Here is a 21949-nt window from a genome sequence, read left to right as displayed (position 1 = left end):
AACATGAAGTTCTGAAGGAAGTTCTGAACTCATGAAGTTCAGTTAGGAAGACTCCTAACTCTGGGAAACGAACTAGGGGTGGTGGAAGGGGAGGTGGGTGGGGGATGGGGGTGACTGGGTGACGGACACTGAGGGGGGCACTTGACAGGATGAGCACTGGGTGTTATTCTATATGTTGGCAAATTGAACACCAATAAAAAATAAATTTATAAAAAAAAGAAAGAAAAATGACTAGAGGAATATATGCAAATATCCATAGAGAATTTCTCTTGATGATAAGATTATGAGTTTTCTTTATACTCTTCTATTTTATTCAAATTTTTAAATAAATACATAATATGTATGGTCAAAAATGGAAAAATAGCTGTCTTTTACAAGTCTGCCCATGTTTCTCAAAAGCATGTTAAGATATGATCTTCAAAAGTCCCAACACTTAATACGTTACATGTTGATTATAGCTTAACAAAAAATTAAGTAATATTTTAAAGTCCCAAAGCTAAAAGAAAGTTACTAAACTTAAGTTCAACTTTTTCAAACAAGAATACATCATCAGGCCCACTGATACAGATAAAGGCAAAGAGAATAAACATTAGACCTGCACTAGAGATAAGGCCTACATAGTGCAGGTATACTATTGTGCAATATTCCCCAGAAAGTCTGGTGTTGGAATTATAATAGCAGAAGCTTTTGGTGATATGTCATAAAACTTGTGTTCCAGTCACAAACAACAAGAGTAATCAGTTCAGATTTAGCAAGGAACTCAAATAAATGTTAATTAGGTAGAATAGCGACTCTTTACAAGCATCTAAATGTCAAACCAATCAAAGGATAATGGGTGTACACTAATATAAACAAGAACCAGGAAAGAAGCCTTCTGGTTGGACCAACACCCACTGGGGAGGGTATATAAGAGTCTCAAAGCAAGAGGAAACATGCACATCCTAGAAGCCTCATCTATCGTTACAACCAAATCAATTTAAAACACAGATTCCCACGCCATGGCTTGCTGCGTTCCCTGCTGCTGCAGCGTACCCACTGGCCCTGCCACCACCATCTGCTCCTCTGACAAATGCTGCCGGTGTGGAGTCTGCCTGCCTAGCACCTGTCCACACACGACTTGGTTACTGGAACCAACCTGCTGTGACAACTGCCCCCCACCCTGCCATATTCCTCAGCCCTGTGTGCCCACCTGCTTCCTGCTCAACTCCAGCCACCCTACCCCAGGCCTGGAGACCCTCAACCTCACAACCTACACTCAGCCCTCCTGTGAGCCCTGCATCTCAAGCTGCTGCTGAATGATGGGCTGTTTCGCTCCATGCCTGACAATGAAGAACTCAGAAGCTTAGTGTCCACCTGTCTCAGTACCTACAACTAATTGACTGTGCTTTCCAAGTTGGAACAAGGATGACATTATCCCTGAAAACCCTCGCTCAAAAAGAAACCAAGAGACTTTCAGTGGCCACGTGGTAGATATTAGTGACCAAAGGCAATTTGAATATGTGGATGCTATTGGCTTCCCAAAGTTTTTCATTTCCTTCGTATTAAAGTTTATCTTTCTTTGGTGCTTTGGGGATTGTTTCCAGTGTTGGGTGGTATCTTTCTGGGAACTGAAGATCTTCTTCATGATCATACTAATAAATTTTCCATCTCTGGCATAGCACAAATGTCTATAATTATGTTTGTTTATTCCTATTAATTCATTAAATGTATTCATCCAATGTACTTCTTAACTCAAAAAGTCAACATTTTAAGAAAAACAGAGTATCTGCAAAACCAAAAAAAAAAAAAAAAAGACTGTACAGGCAAATATTTCTTGCTTTTATTGTTCTTATTGTTTTTTGTTTTTTTTTTTTGCTGTTTTTTTTTTATTATTATGAAATTTATTTATTTATTTATTTATTTTAATTAACTTTTATTGGTGTTTAATTTACCAACATACAGAAAAACACCCAGTGCTCATCCCGTCAAGTGTCCACCTCAGTGCCCGTCACCCATTCCCCTCCAACACCCGCCCTCCTCCCCTTCCACCACCCCTAGTTCGTTTCCCCGAGTTAGGAGTCTTTATGTTCTGTCTCCCTTCCTGATATTTCCCAACATTTCTTTTCCCTTCCTTTATATTCCCTTTCACTATTATTCATATTCCCCAAATGAATGAGAACATACACTGTTTGTCCTTCTCCGATTGACTTATTTCACTCAGCATAATACCCTCCAGTTCCATCCACGTTGAAGCAAATGGTGGGTATTTGTCGTTTCTAATTGCTGAGTAATATTCCATTGTATACATAAACCACATCTTCTTTATCCATTCATCTTTCGATGGACACCGAGGCTCCTTCCACAGTTTGGCTATTGTGGCCATTGCTGATAGAAACATCGGGGTGCAGGTGTCCCGACGTTTCATTGCATCTGAATCTTTGGGGTAAATCCCCAACAGTGCAATTGCTGGGTCGTAGGGCAGGTCTATTTTTAACTCTTTGAGGAACCTCCACACAGTTTTCCAGAGTGGCTGCACCAGTTCACATTCCCACCAACAGTGTAAGAGGGTTCCCTTTTCTCCGCATCCTCTCCAACATTTGTTGTTTCCTGCCTTGTTAATTTTCCCCATTCTCACTGGTGTGAGGTGGTATCTCATTGTGGTTTTGATTTGTATTTCCCTGATGGCAAGTGATGCAGAGCATTTTCTCATGTGCATGTTGGCCATGTCCATGTCTTCCTCTGTGAGATTTCTCTTCATGTCTTTTGCCCATTTCATGATTGGATTGTTTGTTTCTTTGGTGTTGAGTTTAATAAGTTCTTTATAGATTTTGGAAACTAGTTCTTATTGTTTTAAGAAAACTAAATGGCCTTGCATATCAGATGGTCCATTATATCAGCACGGTCACAAGTATACTTTCCCTAACTTGTCCTACCAAAAAATGGTTTAAGGTAAATTGGGAAGCACTGAACATGATATGAAGATATAACATCAACTTCCAGTGACCTGATGTGTTGTTTATGTAAAAAAAAAAAATAGTAACTTCATAATGTTATAATTCATTCAGTAAACATTTACTAAATATCTAATTATGTGCCCTATATTTTATTATCCCTGCTCAAAATGAGCAGACTGTCTAGCAGGTCAGGTAGATAGAAACATAATACTCGGGATCCCTGGGTGGCGCAGCGGTTTGGCGCCTGCCTTTGGCCCAGGGCACGGTCCTGGAGACCCGGGATCGAGTCCCGCATCGGGCTCCCGGCGCATGGAGCCTGCTTCTCCCTCTGCCTGTGTCTCTGCCTCTCTCTCTCTCTGTGTGACTATCATAAATAAATAAAAATTTAAAAAAAAAGAAACATAATATTCATTCCTATGTACAATTAACAATTATTTTTGAATGCTGAGTACTGTATTATAACAAAAAATATAAATGTTCTGCTAGTAGTATTAGTAAAGTGCTGTGATACCATAAAATTGAGAACAATTAAGATTGTTGCCATGGTGATAAGCAGGAGAAAGAGTAAAAAAGAGAGTCAAAGACCACTAGAGCTGGTGGCCAAAGAGATTTAAAAGAGAAGAAGGTGTCAAAGAGAGATTAGACAGCAGGGTTATGGCACCAAGTAAGCATAGGAGCAGAGAAGGAAGAGAGAATTTAAAAAAGACATAATGTATTCTGCTCTGAATATGGAGGCACAACTCCGTATCTAAATGGGAATTTAAAGAGCTGGAATTTGCACAAGTGTTCTAGAGAGGAAGAAGACATATGAAGGAAGGTGTGCAAGTCTGTGTAAAAGTTCTATCAAATACTTGCAAAGGGCTGGGTTGCATGCAGGATAAAATTCCATGAGGCTAACAGACTGGCTGCTGGGGGATAAAGAGCTGAATGGAGATACCAGAAGTCAGCCAATATGAACAGATACTGAAGTTCCCAGCACATTCAGAGATGACAAAGCTCTCACTACCTCTGGCATTCAACTGATGTTCCAGAAGGAAACACCAAAATAATAAAAATCACAACCTAGAGTAAAGAACACAACAAATTATACTTACTCTAGAAAAGTCTAACACCAGGCCTGCGAGGATCAAGAGAATCTTGATTTAACTTCTTGTGAGAACAAAACTCAACACTCAGCACTCTATCTACAACATATCAAGACTTCCTAAAATATATAAAATAAAATATATCATCTAGAATGAACAATATATAATTTAAAACTGCCAGATAGGGAGTGCCTGAATGGTTAAGAGTCAGTTAAGCAACTGACTCTTGGTTTTGGCATGGGTCATGATGTTGGGTTGTAGAATTGAGCCCCACATGGAGCCCTGCTTGGAGCCCCATTTTTGTGGCTCTGCACTTAGTGGAGAGTCAGCTTCCTCTCCTTATGCCCCTCCCCCCATACACATGTTCTCTCTCTAATAAATAACTAGCTCTAAAACAAAACAAAACAAAATTTTCCAGACATATGAAGTAGCAGGAAAATGTCATCCATAATAAATAGAAAAATCAGCCAATAAAAACAGGTCCATAGATACATAGATGTCAGAATTAATAGACAAGAATTTTATAAGTTATTATTATAAAATTTATTGTAAGTATTTTCATGAGAATAGGGAAAGATGAATATAATGTGAAAGGAAAAGAGAGAACTAGATGAAGAAACTCACCAGAAAAGTGAAATTTTAGATTTTTATTTAATAAATTAATAACAAAATTAAATTTGAATTATTTAAATTAAATAAGAGAGAAGCAAATAAAAACTATTTTTGGTTTTGGAAACTAAAGAGTGCAATCTAAAATAAAGAATTCAACAGATGGCCTTAATAGCATATTGTAAATTGCCAAATTGGAGTGAGGTCAGTGAATTAAGCTAACTCAAAGTAATCGTAAGACAGATCAAAATTATAAATACTAAAAGAAAGAAAAATGGAATTGAAAAAAACTGAACAGGGATTCCTGGGTGGCGCAGCGGTTTGGCGCCTGCCTTTGGCCCAGGGCGCGATTCTGGAGACCCGGGATCGAGTGCCACGTCGGGCTCCCGGTGCATGGAGCCTGCTTCTCCCTCTGCCTGTGTCTCTGCCTCTCTCTCTCTCTCTCTCTCTGTGACTATCATAAAAAACAAAAAAGAAAGAAAGAAAGAAAGAAAGAAAGAAAGAAAGAAAGAAAGAAAGAAAGAAAGAAAGAAAGAAAAAAAAAACTGAACAGAACCTGAGCAGCCTCCTGTGGAACAGGACCAAGTGACCCAGCAATTATTGGCTAAAACCAATTAAGCACACCTTTAAAAAAATAAAAGGAGTAAATACACATTAGAGGGCAGCAAAGAGAAAAGAACACCAGACTTCTATTCAGAAAAAATGGAGGTCAGAGGACAATCAAATCTCATTTTAAAGGTCCTGGAGGAAAAAAAAAAGGCGGGGGTGAGGTGGAAGCCTGTGTGGTTCAGCGGTTGAGTGAGTCTGCTTTCCACTCAGGGTGTGATCCTGGTCTGGGGATGGAGTCCCATATTCCACTCCCAGTGAGGAGCCTGCTTCTCCCTCTGCCCCTGTGTCTACCTCTCTCTCTGTGTCTCTCATGAATAAATAAATAAAATCGAAAGAAGAAAAGAAAGAAAAGAAAGAAAAGAAAGAAAGAAAGAAAGAAAGAAAGAAAGAGAAAGAAAGAAAGAAGAAAGAAAGAAAGAAAGAAAGAAAGAAAGAAAGAAAGAGAAAGAAAAAGAAAGAAGAAAGGAAGGAAGGAAGGAAGGAAGGAAGGAAGGAAGGAAGGAAGGGAAAGAAGAAAGAAAGAAAGAAAGAAAGAAAGAAAGAAAGAAAGAAAGAAAGAAAGAAAGAAAGTAAGTCCTGGAAACATTTTTAAAAAGTATTAACCCAGAGTTTTATAGTTGTAAAAACCACTTTCAATGGAAGAAGGGGGATCCCTGGATGGCTCAGCAGTTTAGCGCCTGCCTTCGGCCCAGGACATGATCCTGGAGACCCGGGATCAAGTCCCACATCAGTCTCCCTGCATGGAACCTGATTCTTCCTCTGCCTGTGTCTCTGCCTCTCTCTCTCTCTCTCTCTCTCTCTCTCTCTCTCTCTCTGTCTCTCTCTCTCTCTCTGTCTCTCATGAATAAACACATAAAATTTAAAAACAAAAACAAAAAACAAAATGGAAGGAAAATGAAAACACTTTTAGATAAAGCTGATTAAAAAAAAAGTATCATCTGAAAGATCACTTTTTTTGTATATTTTTTATTGGAGTTCGATTTGCCAACATATATAACACCCAGTGTTGATCCCGTCAAGTGCCCCCTTCAGTGCCTGTTACCCAGTCACTCCGTCCCCCCATTCACCTCCCCTTCTATTACCCCGTGTTCTGTCACCCTCTCTGATATTTCTCACTCATTTTCTCTCCTTTCCCCTTTAATCCCTTTCACTATTTTTTATATTCCTCATATGAGTGAAACCATATAATGTTTGTCTTTCTCTGACTGACTTACTTCATTCAACACAATACCCTCTAATTCTATCCACGTTGAAGCAAATGGTGGGTGTTTGTCATTTCTAATGGCTGAGTAATATTCCACTGTATACATAGATCACATCTTCTTTATCCATTCATCTTTCAATGGACACCGAGGCTCCTTCCACAGTTTGGCTATTGAGGACATTGCTGCTATAAATATTGGAGTGCAGGGGTCTCAGCCTTTCACTGCATCTGCATCTTTGGGGTAGATACCCAGCAGTGCAATTGCTGGGTCATAGGGCAGGTCTATTTTTAACTCTTGGAGGAACCTCCACACAGTTTTCCAGAGTGGCTGTACCAGTTCACATTCCCACCAACAGTGCAAGAGGGTTCCCCTTTCTCCGCATCCTCTCCAACATTTGTTGTTTCCTGTCTTGTTAATTTTCCCCATTCTCACTGGTGTGAGGTGGTATCTCATTGTGGTTTTGATTTCTATTTCCCTGATGGCAAGTGATGCGGAGCATTTTCTCATGTGCTTGTTGGCCATGTCCATGTCTTCCTCTGTGAGATTACTGTTCATGTCTTTTGCCCATTTCATGATTGGATTGTTTGTTTCTTTGCTGTTGAGTTTAATAAGTTCTTTATAGATCTTGGATACTAGCCCTTTATCTGATATGTCATTTGCAAATACCTTCTCCCATTCTGTAGGTTGTCTTTTAGTTTTGTTGACGGTTTCTTTAGCTGTGCAGAATCTTTTTATCCTGATTAAGTCCCAATAGTTCATTTTTGCTTTTGTTTCCTTTGCCTTGATAGATGTATCTTGCAAGAAGTTGGTGTGGCCAAGTTCAAAAAGGGTGTTGCCTGTGTTCTCTTCTAGGATTTTGATGGATTCTTGCCTCACATTTAGATGAAAGATCACTTTTGAGTTCTTGTTCAAGATGAAGACTGAGAAGCTCCTGAATGCCTTTCCTCCCACAGATACACTGGTCTACAGCTACCTATGCAGCAACTTCCTCTTACAAAAACTTAATGGCTGGCTGAGTGACACACCAGGCCATGGAAGCAGGCAGGAGAGGCTGGGGCATAGCATCGCCACCCACCTCCACTGTCACCCCTCCACCGCCTGGGGGTGGGGGTGATCCACAACCAGGAAGGAACAAAAAATCCAGAGCCTCTCCCTGAGTAGCTAAGCATTCAAATTCCACCTCAGGGATCCCAATTTTCAGACGCGCACTTGAAAGACAAGCCCCCAAAACATCCAATCACGAAAACCAATGGAAGGGCTTGCATCCCAAGCCCGACATGGGAGCAATCTGAGAAATGGCTCTTAAGGGGCTTGCGCTTGGACTCACCAGCGCAAGGACCAGCTAGAGGCGTCCGATTGAGCCCAGACTTCAAGTGAAGGAGGTGCACCTGCTCATACTAAAGCGTGGGTGGCTGAGGGGCAAGCACTACTTCACACACACCTAGGAGCCTGCAGGGACAGCACTGGCCTGAGACTGGTGGGCACCATCTTGGCATTCTCCTGCGCATGCTCCACAGCTGGAGTATCTCTCAGGAGGGAGCATTTATTAGACTTAGCTGGTGCCCGGGTTTTTGCAGCCACTGCTGTCTCGCGGTTGCATCTTGTTCGCCTGGTTCTGGTTCCTGGTCCCATGGGACTGTAATAATCTGTCACCCAGGAAGGAGCTCAGACCCCTGCCTGGCACCCCAATTTTTGGAACTGCTACCAAAAGACACCTGTTGTGGCCAGTGGAGCTTATACTCATGTGTCCCACAGGACTGTAACCAAAGGAAAAAGAATTCTTCTTACTCAGGAGCTTGGTCTTTCCAAGAGGCCTATAGCTAATCATCATGATTGTGCCTGAGGGGCAAGCTTCTAATTAAACACACAGAAAGACCTCAGAGGGTGGGTTCTATTTTTCACCCTCACCCTCTGCAAGACTTCAGAGCATTAGTGTCTCCTGAAAGGGAACTTTACACATGTTTGATGCCCTGGTTTTTGTTTGGTGTGTCTGAATTTGCAGCTGCTGCCCAAGGAACACCCCTTGATTGCGAGGCTATTGGGGAGAGACTGAACTGTTGGGTTCCACCAAACAATGGCAACTGGGGAGACAGTTCTTGGCAGGCTGCCACCCCAAGAAAACTAAATAGACAATGTATACCCCCCAGCCTTTCTGTGAAGAAGAGGCCTCTTGCTTGTCCTGGAGCTTCAGCTGGAGAGGAGGGCTCCAGATTGGGCACACATTTAGTGTTGATCTACTCTCAAGGAACATAGACAATAGATACCATCTTGGTGCTTTCCTTCTACCTTTGCTCCAGCTTAGTGGTATGACCCAGAAAGGGTTTATAAACTCATCAGGAGCCCCTATTTTTGTGACTGCTGCTCAGAGGATACCCCCCAGATCACCTGGCTTTGCTGGCAAGTGCAGCTTATTCTTACGGTCCCATAGGACTATATAGTTTGCATACTTTAAAAAGTTAATGCCTAAGGGTCTGGCTCCCAGTCAGAATAAATCCAGATGCTGGCTAAGATCTTCCCCTTTGGGGCACTGACAGGTCTTAGCACATCCTCAACTGGGATGCTGATAGCTATTAAAAATATAATAGGCTCCTTGGACAAGCACAGAGGTTTGAGACATGATCAAGAGCCAGGGCAGGGCTGAAAAACAAGACTCATCTCCTACATAAGGCCATTCCTTCAAGACAGGGAGAGGTGGTTCTTTCATCTACTATACAGAAATCAACATAGAGAGTCAAGCAAGATGAAGAAAAAGAGGAATATCTTCCAAATGAAAGAATAAGATATAACAAAATGGATTAAAGACTGGAATGTAAGACCTGAAACAATAGAACTCCTAGAAGAAAACATAGGCAGTAAGCTCCTGGATATAGATCTTAGCTGTGGTTTTTTAAATTTGATCCCCAAAGCAAAAGCAACAAAAGCAAACAAGGGGTACTATATCAAACTAAAAAGCTTCTGCACTGCAAAGAAAATCATCAACAAAATGAAAAGGCAATCTACTGAATGGAAGAAAATATTTACAAATTGTGTATCTGATTAGGGCCAAATGTCCAAAATATATAAAGAACACATACAGCTCCATAGCAAAAACATAATCCAATTTAAAAATGAGAGAAGTTCTGGATAGACATTTTTCCAAAGAAGTCATACAAATGACCAACAGGTACAAAATGTTACATCATTAATCACCAGGGAAATGCAAATAAATACCACAATGAGATATCTTCTCACATTAGTCAGAATGGCTAGTTATCAAAAAGATAATAAATAATAAGTGGTGGCAAGATGTGGAGAAAAGCGAACCCTTGTGGACTGCTGGTGGGAATGTAAATTGGTGCAGACACCATGGAAAACAGTATGGAGGTTCCTCAAAAAATTAAAAATAGAATTATGACATGATAACAGAAATTCTTCTGTGTATTTGAAGAAAATGAAGACACTAATCCAAAAACATATATGCATTCCCAGGGGTGCCTGTGTGGCTCAGTCAGTTAAGCATCTGCTTGCTGCTCAGGTCATGATCTCAGGGTCCTGGGATCAAGCCTCAGGTGGGGCTTTCTGCTCAGTGGGGAGTCTGCTTGTCCCATTCCCTCCACCCCTTCCCCTCCCACTCATGCTCTCTTACTCTCTCTCTTAAATTAAAATCCTTTTTTAAAAAAGATATATGCACTCCTATTCCTATGTTAATTGCAGCATTATTTACAATAGCCAAGATAAAGAAACAACCTATATACATGTACAGAATATTATTCAGCCATAAAAAAGAATGAAATCTTCCCATTGCAATAACATGGAAGGACCTTGAGGGCATTATGCTAAGTAAAATAAGTCAGACAGAGAAAGATAAATACCATATGATATCTCATATGTGGAATCAAAAGCAAACAAATAAATGAAACCAAGTTGATGGTTGTGGAGAAAAGATTGGTTATCAGAGGCAGGGAAGTGGGGAGTAGGAGAAATGAGCAGACTGTTTTGTTTCTTTACTTTAAGTAAATTGAATTTCAAGAATAAATAAATCACTTTATAATATAAACAAAAATAACTATGTGAATACATTTTGAAGCTTATAATCCAGAGCAAAAATTATATTCAACAAAGACAATAAAAAGCACATATTTTTGTCATGATCTGTCATTAGAAAAACTATCAACAAATTTTACCAATACCATTTTCTCAACTATCTTAGCCTATAATTAGCACGATGCTAACACTGTTAAATGTTTTATTTTAAAGATTATTTATTTATTTATTCATGAGAGACAGACAGAGAGAGAGAGAGAGGCAGAGACATAGGCAGAAGGAGAAGCAGGCTCCATGCAGGGAGTGCAATGTGGGACTCGATCCCAGGTCTCCAGGATCACACCCCAGGCTGAAGGTAGCACTAAACCACCGAGCCACCCAGGCTGCCCTGTTAAATGTTTTCTATAGTAATCCTTAAATGCTTTAAATTTCATTTTAATTCAGAAGAATAATATTATTTTATAAAGAGAGAGAAATTTAAGAAAAACAAAGTATTTCCAGAAATAAAACCTTTCATTTATGCAATAGCATGTAATAACCACTTTAGAAAGTTTTCTTGTAATTTTACTTTTTGATAATCTTAAGCAAAACAATGATTTTTATCACCACTTTATTTTGTAGCTCCTGTGCATTTACCCTAATGATACTTTTATCCACTGAAATAGATTGGCTTGGATTATAAAATGTTATCCCTATGATGTGGGAAACACTAAAGGAAGTCCTTTTGGCTTAAAACAGCAATTTTACCAGATGGAATCTCAGACCACAAGAAGCATGAAAGAACATTAGAAATGGTAAATTTATAGGGACAGTAGAGAATGTGTTGCCAAGGGGCATATACTTTCTCTTGGATAAAAAGACCAAGAAAAATAGGCAAAAGACTTGAATAGTTGCTTTACAAAAGAAGATATTGAAATGGCTAATAAATGCATGAAAAGTTGCTCAACATCAGTCACCAGAGAGATGTAAAAAACTATGAGAGAACACTTTACACTGACTAAACTGTTTATATTAAAATATCTGACAACACCAAATGTTGGTGAGTTAAATCTCAAATGTAGAAGTTAAATCTCTCCTACATTATTGGTACGATATAAGGTAAGGTATAGTCACTTCAGGAAAAGGTCTGGTGATTTCTTATAAAAGGAAACATATACCTACTCTATGACACAATCATTCTACTCCTAAATATTTACCTAAAAGAAATTAAATACATATCCACAAAAATATTTGTACAAGAATATCTATGGGAATTTTATTCATAACAGCCTCAAATAAGAAATACTCCAAGTGTTCATTCAAAGGAGAATGGACACACTGTAGTATATTCATACAATGAAATACTCTTCAGAGAAAGAAAGAAGAAAGAAAGAAAGAAAGAAAGAAAGAAAAAGAAAGAAAGAAAGAAAGAGAGGAAAGGAAAGAAGGAAAGGAGAAGGAAGGGAAGGAGAGAAAGAAAGAGAGTGGGAGGGAGAAAAGGAAAGAAGGAGAAAAAGAAAAAGAAAGAAAGAAAGAAAGAAGAAAGAAAGAAAGAGAAAAAGAAAAAAAGAAAAAGAAAAAGGAAGGAGGGAAGAAAGAGAAGGAGAGAAGGAAGAAAGAAAGGAGGGGGGAAGGAAGGAAAGAGAGAGGGAGGGCGAGGAGGAAGGAAGGAGAAAGAAAGAAAAAAGAAAGAAAGAGGAAGTAAGAAAGAAAATGCTACTGGTACAATTGACAACATGGATGAAATAAAAACTATGATGTTGAGTCAAATCAGATACAAAAGTATGTATACTGTGTGATTTTACTTATGAAACTCATAGATAGGGAATATCAATCTCTGGTAACCAGAATCAGAGTAGTGCTTACCTTTGGGAGGTGGGGGCTGAGTGAAAAAGGGTACACAGGAACATTCTAGTATCATGGAAATGTTAGATATCTTGACTGGGGTAAGGGTTACATAGGTAATGCAGTCAAAACTGCATTTCAATATATGTAAATTTCATCTCAAACTTTTTAAGTTTGGAAGAAAAAAAAAGAATATGTACCTGGCAATAAGGGAGTTATTGGGAAGCAAGATGAGAGCTATCCATATTGTTTATGCCTTGACAACTTGATGTAGAAGTGACAGGTTATTATTTTTCCCTACAGCAAGGACTATTTAAGTCCCAAAGGAGTTGCATGACTAGATGAAGACAATATAGTGAGTTAGTAACAGCACTGGAATGAAAACGTAAACATTATGACATGAGGACATTGCTCTTTGTCCTCTGCCAATCTTCCTTGTCCGGCAATGTTCAATTTCTTTCATTGGCAATTATATGTCATATGTCGACTAAGCCAAGCAGTTATATTTTTAGCAAGCATTTATTAAGGGCCTATGTCCCAAGTGCTAAGGATAAGAAAAATATGTCCATCTTAAAAGAGACATTTTCCAAACAAGAAAAAGACCAATAAAGATAAAAATACTAAAAATTTAAAGAGCTGTGACAACCGCTGTAGTGGAGGTGTATGCAGAGTGCAAGGAAAAGCCTCCATCTCAGCATGAGGCTGCTGAATGCCATTCTAGCTGTCTTAACAAGTAGGATCATGCCGGGTGGCAGAAGAGCAATGGATCAAGGCAACGCCACCTACAAAGCTTGAAGGATGACTACAGTCAAGGATGTACAGTCAAGGATGACTACAGGGTTTGTGAGACAAAGTATCAGGAAATTAGCCTAGAAAAGTAAACTGGCACCAGATTGGAAAAGGTTGTATTTGCCAAGCCAGAAAGTCTGGATTTCATAGGTGGAAAGTGACCAAAAAATAGATTTGTATTTTACTAAAGTGAGTCTAGCAGCGGTAAGTGGATTTTCTGAGGTAAGGGCATATTACAAGAAGAAACTATGATGGCATCTTCTCATGACCTTTAATGGCATCTATTCATTTTCTTTATTCCCAGTGTTCCCTCCTTTTGAGGATAATATGTGATAAAAAGGAATTCTGGACAATTTCAATATTCTTTTCTTTGTTGTTTTTATAAAGTAGGCTCCACACCCAGCATGGAGCCCAACATGGACCTGAACTCACAACCCTGTGAGTTCAAGACCTGAGTTGAGATTAAGAGTCAGAACACTTAACCAGTTGAGCTACTCAGGTGCCCCAGTAATTTCAATATTCTAAGATGAGAACTAAAGCTATATATTGTCATACAATACTATCTAATTAATCAAGCCCAAAATAAATAGTCCTGTGTGTTTGTTCTCTCACTACTTTTCTCTCTCTTTCTTTCTCTCTCTCCATATGTCAACATTTTACAAATAGAAATTAGCTCAAGATAAAAGAAAATATTTCTTATTTTTACCTGCAGTTACTTTAAAATAATAACACAATGCTTCATTTTAATTAGCTGGAACCTATGACAGACAACCAAGACATGGATTCTCATTCAGTTACTGTAGAAATTAGATTTTTTTTCAGAGATTTGTAACTTTCCATTTTCAAATATGTTTTTGATTCCTTGAACTCCCGTCTATTGCAGAACAGCATTAATATACCATCAGTACTCCAAGAATGTGAAATGGGCAGAAGACATGAACAGGCATTTCTCTAAAGAAGACATACAAATGGCTAACAGACACATTAAAAAATCTTCAACATCCAGCAGCCCGATGGCTCAGCACCTTAGCGCCACCTTCAGCCCAGGGCATGATCCTGGAGACCTGGGATGGAGTTGTCGGGCTCCGTGCATGGAGCCTGCTTCTCCCTCTGCCTGTGTCTCTGCCTCTCTCTCTCTCTCTCTCTCTCTCTCTCTCTCTCTCTCTCCTCTGTGTGTGTGTGTGTGTGTGTCTCATGAATAAATAGATAAAATCTTTAAAAAAAATCTTCAACATCATGCATCATCAGGGAGCTACAAATCAAAACCACAATGAGAAAATAAAATTATATTAAAAAAACCCACAATGACATACCAGCTCACACTGGTCAGAATGGCTAAAATTAACAACTTGGAAACAACAGATGTTGGTGAGGATGCAGAGAAAGGGAAACCCTCACACACTGTTGGTGGATATGCAAGCTGGTGCAGCCACTCTGGGAAACAGTATAGAGGTTCCTCAAAAAGTTAAAAATAGAACTGCCTTACTACCCAACAGTTGCACTACTAGATATTTACCCAAAGGATACAAAAATAGTGATTCGAAGGGGCACATGCACCCCAATGTTTACAGCAGCACAATCCACAATAGCTAAAACATAGAAAGAGCCCCAATGTCCAACAACTGATGAATGGATAAAGAAGATGTGATATATATATCACATATATATATATATATTACATTATATGTAATGGAATATTAATCAGCCATCAGAAAGAATGAAATCTTGCCATTTGCAACAATGGCATGGGTGGTGTTATGCTAAGCAAAGTAAGTCAGTCAGAGAAAGACAAATACCATATGATTTCACTCTTATATGGAATTTAAGAGACAAAACAGATGAACATAGGGGAAGGGAGAGGGAAAATAAAATAAGACAAAGACATAGAGGGAGGCAAGAGACTCTTAAACATAGGGAACAAACTGGGGGTTGCTGGAGGGGAAGTGGGTGGGGGGATGAGGTAACTGGGTGATGGGTATTAAGGAGGGCAAGTGATGGTATGAGCACTGGTTTTTGTATGCAACTGATGAATCACTAAATTCTAAATTCTACCCCTGAAACTAATACTACACTATATGTAAACTAACTTGAATTTAAATAAAATCTTGAAAGATAAAAAAAGAACATTTAGCATTAAGTGTTGAAATGTAAAGAGAATCACTAAAATCAAACCCAAGAGTCTACAACCATACCACCCTGAAAGTGTTCCAATCCTATCTGATCTTGGAAGCTAAGCAAGGTCAGGCCCGGTTAGTATTTAGATGGGAGAGTAATACATACTAAGAGACTATTTAAGTCCATCTATTTAAGACCTCTTGGTTTGTTTTTGGTTGGTTTTTCCATCATCAGCTACCTAGGAAGTAGTGTTCAGAGTTAGAAAAAATTTTTTAGTTTTTTCTGGATCATGAAAATTTTAACTTTGTCAGAATAGTGGGCCTTTTTCCAGTAAAAATCTTAAAGATTCTAGAGGCAATCTGTTCTGCCCACCTTTGAAAATGAAATACATACCACAATTATAGAGATGAAATTCAAAACAAAATCCAAAAAAGTTATGTCTCAAATCGCTATCCATTTGGTACTGCACCAGGGATTTCATCCAATGGAACTGCTGGTCTGGAACTCACATTATAAAATTTTATTCCCCAACCCCAGTATTTCACATTTTTATGAAATTGTGACCTTAAAAAAATAAGTAAATAAGAGAAAACAGATTCTATCTCAGAAAAAAAGTCTTTTATAGCTTCCTTGCCCCTATTCTGAACTGTATCCAATGAGGGTTTAGTTTCCCAAGAAACTAAAAGATTGTAACTTGGAAATTGTATTTCACTCTTATTATTAATACAGGTGAAAATAGTATACATAATCTAAAAATGAGGTATAGGTAACATGGAGAAAGCAAGTTTCAGGAAATCAAAGATCACAACTCCAGATCTTGATAACCAATTTGTATTTTGGCCTGGAGGCAACAGATTATGCCCATCAGTTATTTGTAAAGTGACTTTTCAATTTGCACACAGGTAGACATAGTTCATACACACACACACACACATACATGTGCATGTGCACACACACTTTAAACCCAGTACACACCTCACTCCTCTACCATGTGAGCACAACAAGACCATAAAAAGCATTGCAAAGATGGTTAACTACATGGAACATTTTATGATGGTACACAAACAAATAAATGGCATTTAATGAGATGTAATATGAATTTTAAAAGGATAGATAAACAATTTCCAATACAGGAGCAAAATCTGTGATAATATTATTTTTATTATTTGTAATCAGTTGTATCTGCAATTACTGAGTGGCCAAATGTCCTCTGCCTTTCCGTATTCTACCAAAAAGATAATGCGTCTTATGAAGATTTTCTGAACCAAGCGTCTTATCCTACTGGCAGATGGAAATATTGCCCTTACTTAGTAACCTGAAGCTATGCCTCTTTTATGAGACATAAAACTTCCTCAGAAAACAAACAACACTAATGAATGTTCATATGAAAACTGGCACCAACAGTGATAAACAGAACATCCGGTATGTTCTGTAAATACCCATTTGCAGGCTGTATAAAAGTCTCAGGAGGAATGGAGACTCTGGGAACCAGTCAATTGGAGTTTTGCAGCTAGTCTTTGTTCTTCACTTCTAATAGGATGACTTCTGACTGTTTCCCCACGTGCTGCTCCTCTGAATCCTGTGCCCAGGCTTCCGACTGTGCTCTTGCTTCAACCAGTTCCATGGAGGCCACCTGCCTCCCCAGTGCCCCTGCTACATCCAGATGCCAGACCCCTAGCTTCCTATCCAGGTCTCGCTTGCCAACTAGTTGCCTCACACCATGCTACTTTGCTGGGAATTATAATATTCCTTGCTTGGTGGGGAACTGTGCTTGGTGTGAGGATGGGGTGTTCAACAGCAATGAGAAGGAGACGATGCAGTTCCTGAATGACAGACTTGCCAACTATCTAGAGAAGGTGCGTGGCCTGGAAGAGATGAACGCAGAGCTCGAACGCAGAATTCGAGAGCAATGTGAAGAGGATATCCCACTGGTGTGCCCTGATTATCAGTGTTACTTTGACACCATTGAAGAGCTTCAGCAAAAGGTCTGGTGTTTCATTGCCCTAATGCTTCACCCTCCCAATCTGTGATTTGCTTTATCTTTATACTAAAAAAAGGCTGTTCTATGGAAGTTCTCCCCCTCCTCAGGGAAAGGGGTTCCCCAGGAGGAAAGGGTGGTGGGCTGAAATTCAGCAAAAATCAGCATGAGCCGTGGGGCTGCCAGTAATCATTGAATGGCCAAAATAAACTCACTCACAACTACCTATGGAGAAAAGTCCAAGTTCAACTGCCAAGGAATATTGCAAAATGTTTTAGGCCACTGAAAAACGGGCCCTTTTTATTTCTATATTTATTTTATGAATGGTCCTGCTTTTTTCTTCATTGAAGCAACATGCTTAATAAGAAAAATAGGCTTCAAGCTATTTTATACTTTCTTATAAAGACTTTTAAAAGATAGATAATGGTATAGTTGTTAAATGAATAAATATTTAAGTTTCTTTCAAAGAGCCCTCTATTATATATAACTAACTTACTTAGCAGATCTTATGCACGAAGGCAGAGAATTCCAGACTTGCTGTGCAACTTGACAACTGCAAACTGGCTGCTGATGACTTTAGGTCAAAGTAAGTTAAATTTGAATTTGAAAATAATTCATGGCTCTCTCTCTCTCTCTCTCTCTCTCTCTCTCACACACACACACACACACACACACACACATACACACACATGCACACTACAAATATTCTCTACATAAGCTTTTTTTAAGCTAAGAATGCTCACAAAGCTCACATTATTTGGGATATGGCTTCCTTGAGTAGTGTCATTCATCAGCATGCCCAGCATCTTGCACAGTGTCTAGCAAAATAAGCACTATCTGTATCTCTTTTGCTGTGAAAGGTATGAGTCTGAACTGTCTCTTCGCCAGCTGGTAGAGACGGACATTGGTGGCCTGCGTGGGATCCTGGATGAGCTGACTCTGTGCAAAGCTGATCTGGAGGCCCATGTGGAGTCTCTGAAGGAAGATCTCCTTTGCCTTAAGAAAAACCACAAAAAGGTAAGGAAAGTGTAAAATTGCTGAATGAATGTGGAGGTGACAAAGTCAAACTGATAGATTTCGTTTTGTGTATATAAATCAAACTCGGGCAGATATTGCTAAAGCTGGAACAAAATTACTCGAGGCACTAATGTCCAGCCTGATGACTCTGGCATAGCTCTGGGTGTATATGTGAAATGGGCCCTGGCCAGTACCACTTGAAAGACCAAATTGTTCACCTGCCATTGCTTTTGTGAAGGAGGTAACTTTACAAATGGCTTTCCTTGGAGGCTTTATGCCACATAACTCTAATCCATAAGGTACAAAAATCAGGCTGATAAACACAGGGCATGAAGGCCACTTCAGAAAGGGGATAACATCTTATGCAATATTTGGACCAATATTTTAAAATATTCTACATCTATAAACTTTTTAAATCATAATATATGAAGTATATGACTATCTCATGTTGATAAAGCTAAAAAGTGAAAAACTTAATGATGTAACATGGTATATTTTCCCTTTGAGCATATGTTGATGATAACAGCATTTACTGAGACCTTCCTATGTGACAAGGACTTTCATAAGTGCTTTATATGAACATCAACTCATATCTCTCACAATAACTCTCTAGGAAAGGTAAAATTATTATACACATTTTGTGGATGCAGAAACTGAATGATGAAAAGAGAGTCAACCTAAGCAATCTGAATCTAAATCCCATACTTTTACTTACTTCCCCAGAAATGGGATGCCCTTGGGATGTCAAGGTGAATTCTTCTTCCCCACCACTCTGTGACTTTCTTTACTCCATTTCCTCTTTCAGGAGGTTGACTTGCTTCGTGAACAGCTGGGTGACCGACTCAGTGTAGAGCTGGACACTGCCCCCACCATCGACCTCAACAGGGTCCTGGATGAGATGCGTTGTCAGTATGAAACCGTGCTGGCCAACAACCGTAGAGACGTGGAAGAATGGTTCACTGTTCAGGTCAGTACCCGGAGCAAGAAAATGACAAGCTTCCAGACTTCTACCTTATTTGCATCCTCTAATCATACCTGGTTTACAGACAGAGGAGCTGAATCAGCAGCAGCTGTGCAGCGCAGAGCAGCTGCAGGACTGCCAGACAGAGATCCTGGAACTGAAACGCACAGCCAATGCTCTGGAAATTGAGCTCCAAGCACAGCAAAGCCTGGTATGTAAGGGAAAGACAGCTCTGTTTTTGTCACTGAAGAATTAAGCCCTGAGATGCTATTCCCTCTTCCATGACCCCAAGGACCCACAGTTCATGTGGCAGAAAGTCTGAATTTCCAATATTCAAGGAATGTATTCCTTGACTTACCCAACCAAATACTGCTGTTTACTGAGCTAGAAGCAGAAGTGATAGGTCAACAGTCTGTACTGTCCCAACAGGATTCCCTGACCTTCCCTCCTGGGCTTAAGCATGATCCTGCAGCACTTCCAGAGACAGAAAAAGAACAGGAGGGCAGGAGCAGAATGAGAGTGGAACCTCTGAGCTGAAGGCACTGAAGCATTCCAGTGGGTTTTAACTGGCCTTTGATTTGGGCCAACTTCTCAAACTCAGCATCATATAAAAGAATAATATTCAAACTTTGCATTCTTCCACTACCCTAAGCTTTTCCAGGATCCAGACCTCAACTGGACCCTTCACTCCACCCCATTTCACCCAGCAATGAAAATACTATGCACTGGGGAGCCTGGCTGGCTCAGTCAGAGGAGCATGTGACTCTTGATCTCAGGATCATGAGTTCAAGCCCCATGCTGGGCATAGAGGTTATTTATTTTTTTTAAAGGATACCATGCATTGAAGATCACACTAGCGAGTTCCAGTCAGACACCACTGTCTGTGCCACACTGGGGCCTATAGAGACTATCTGGGTGAATAATAGCTACATATTTATCTTGTGAGAGGCTTAAAAGCTTCATAATAACTTTATGGGATAAATCCTTTTACTAAACCCATTATCAGATGAGGAAGACTGAGACTCAGATTAAGTAGCAGGGGTCATGCAGTTGTTAAGAGGCAAAAGTGGAAGCTAGATCCAGCTGGTTCAATTCCAGAGCCTCTTCTCTGAACCACTCTATATGGCTCTTTCCTGCCTCAAGCCCATACTCAACTTCTCCCCTCATATGCTGTTGATCTTCTTTAATATATATTGCAGGTTGTGATGGGCAAGTGGTGATAGTAATAACTAACCCTTGCACAGTTTTGAAATTTTTTCCAGGCACTGTTCACAGTGTTTTACACATATTAATTCATTCAATCCACACAACCATCCTATGAAATAGGTACTTTGCATCGGTCATTTTTTATAAAATAAAACAGCCTCAGAGAAGCTAAGTAATTTTCCCAAAGTCACATAGATGCGCTAGGGTAGATCAAGGATTTGAAAACCAGCACTCTGGCCCCAAGGACTATGCTACACAGCCCTTCTGAATATACTCTTTTCCTTCTACAGACAGAGTCTCTGGAATGCACTGTGGCAGAGACGGAGGCCCAGTATAGCACCCAGCTGGCCCAGATGCAGTGCCTGATTGATAACGTGGAGAACCAGCTGGCTGAGATCCGCTGTGACCTGGAGCGGCAGAACCAGGAGTATGAGGTGCTGCTGGACACAAAGGCTCGGCTGGAGGGTGAGATCAACACATACCGAGGTCTCCTTGAGAGTGAAGACAGCAGGCAAGTTCCACACGATTATTCTCAAAATCCCCCAAGTCACAAAGAAGCTCATGCAAGAGAATCTTGCCTCCTCAAGATCTGCCCAAGGTGAAACCTCCCTCATGTGTTAAAGGATCTCCTTACAAGAGTAAAAAGACAAACAAAACAAAACAAAACAATAACAACAACAAAAAACAGCTGAGGCTAATCACATGACAGTAGAAGTATTCAAAAGTATTCCAAAGTTCTAAAGCAGAATAAGTATCACATGCAAAATTTCATGCTGGGGGTCCCCCTTTGTTCCTGACTTCCACCAAAGAGAAATCAGGAACATGCATAAGATGACATTTGCAAAGTGAAATAAATACACAAAACTGTGTATTCAACTGACACAGGGGCAGTGAGCATTCCTAGTGGCAATGCTGGATCTAGGCCTGAAATAGGCTTAGGTCAAATGCTAAGAGTGTTCAGAACATCATTTGCAGGGCAAATTTTGGCACGATCTTTTCTAAGTTGAAATTTTACCCAGCTTTCCCTTGTTAATCTTACTTCAAAATTTCCACAGGCTTCCCTGTAACCCGTGTTCTACAATAAGCACATCAAGCAACACTTGTGAGGCATGCTCAGCGTATCTGATTTGCACGGTCGAAAACTACTGTGCATGAATGTTCAACCCTCGGCGCAGTGGATAGAGGAGTCAAAGCCAGCAGTGTCCTGGAAAGGAGATGGGACTTCAATCAGATGCATCCAAACCTAAAAGTCAAGAAGGGGTTTCTACCCTAAATTTGTCCTCTAAACATCCTCATTATATTTCTGCTTTGTCATTTCCTCTCCTGCCTGCTTATTTGTGATATTCTAGGAGTCTATAAAGCTTTCTTGCTAATCTCCAAATAAAATATGTCTCATTCCTTTAGCATGGTAAATATAGCTTTGTGGCTTATAACTGTGGATATAAGAACCATGTGATGCCTAAACCCATGTCAATAGTTTGATTTTGCACAAACCGAGGTTGAAAATAGTTTTTAACTCCTCAAATACAAAAGTTAACTAATCCATGCAAAATGTCATACATCTTGGAAGACAGTTGTATGTATCTTTCTGAGAG

At 39.7% G+C, this 21949-nt stretch overlaps 2 protein-coding genes across 2 annotated transcripts; both read left to right on the top strand.

The window, feature by feature from the left end:
- The first annotated feature begins 948 nt into the window (after window positions 1-948).
- Window positions 949-1410, top strand: LOC121473115 (keratin-associated protein 3-3). Its single transcript, XM_041725123.1, has one exon. It carries the CDS (start codon window positions 999-1001, stop codon window positions 1293-1295), a length of 297 nt encoding a protein of 98 aa, XP_041581057.1. The 5' UTR covers window positions 949-998; the 3' UTR covers window positions 1296-1410.
- Window positions 1411-16730: 15320 nt separating this feature from the next.
- Window positions 16731-21704, top strand: KRT40 (keratin 40). The gene is made up of 7 exons (XM_041725106.1): window positions 16731-17177; window positions 17674-17756; window positions 18031-18187; window positions 18993-19154; window positions 19234-19359; window positions 20645-20865; window positions 21410-21704. The coding sequence occupies exons 1-7, from the start codon at window positions 16731-16733 to the stop codon at window positions 21507-21509; spliced, it is 1296 nt and encodes a 431-aa protein (XP_041581040.1). The 3' UTR covers window positions 21510-21704.
- Window positions 21705-21949: the final 245 nt, after the last annotated feature.

Source organism: Vulpes lagopus, chromosome 12 (genome assembly GCF_018345385.1).
Source record: "Vulpes lagopus strain Blue_001 chromosome 12, ASM1834538v1, whole genome shotgun sequence".
NCBI classification, from domain to species: Eukaryota; Metazoa; Chordata; class Mammalia; order Carnivora; family Canidae; genus Vulpes; species Vulpes lagopus.
The sequence above is the reverse complement of the archived record's forward strand: the minus strand, read 5'-3'. Positions and strand labels throughout refer to the sequence as shown.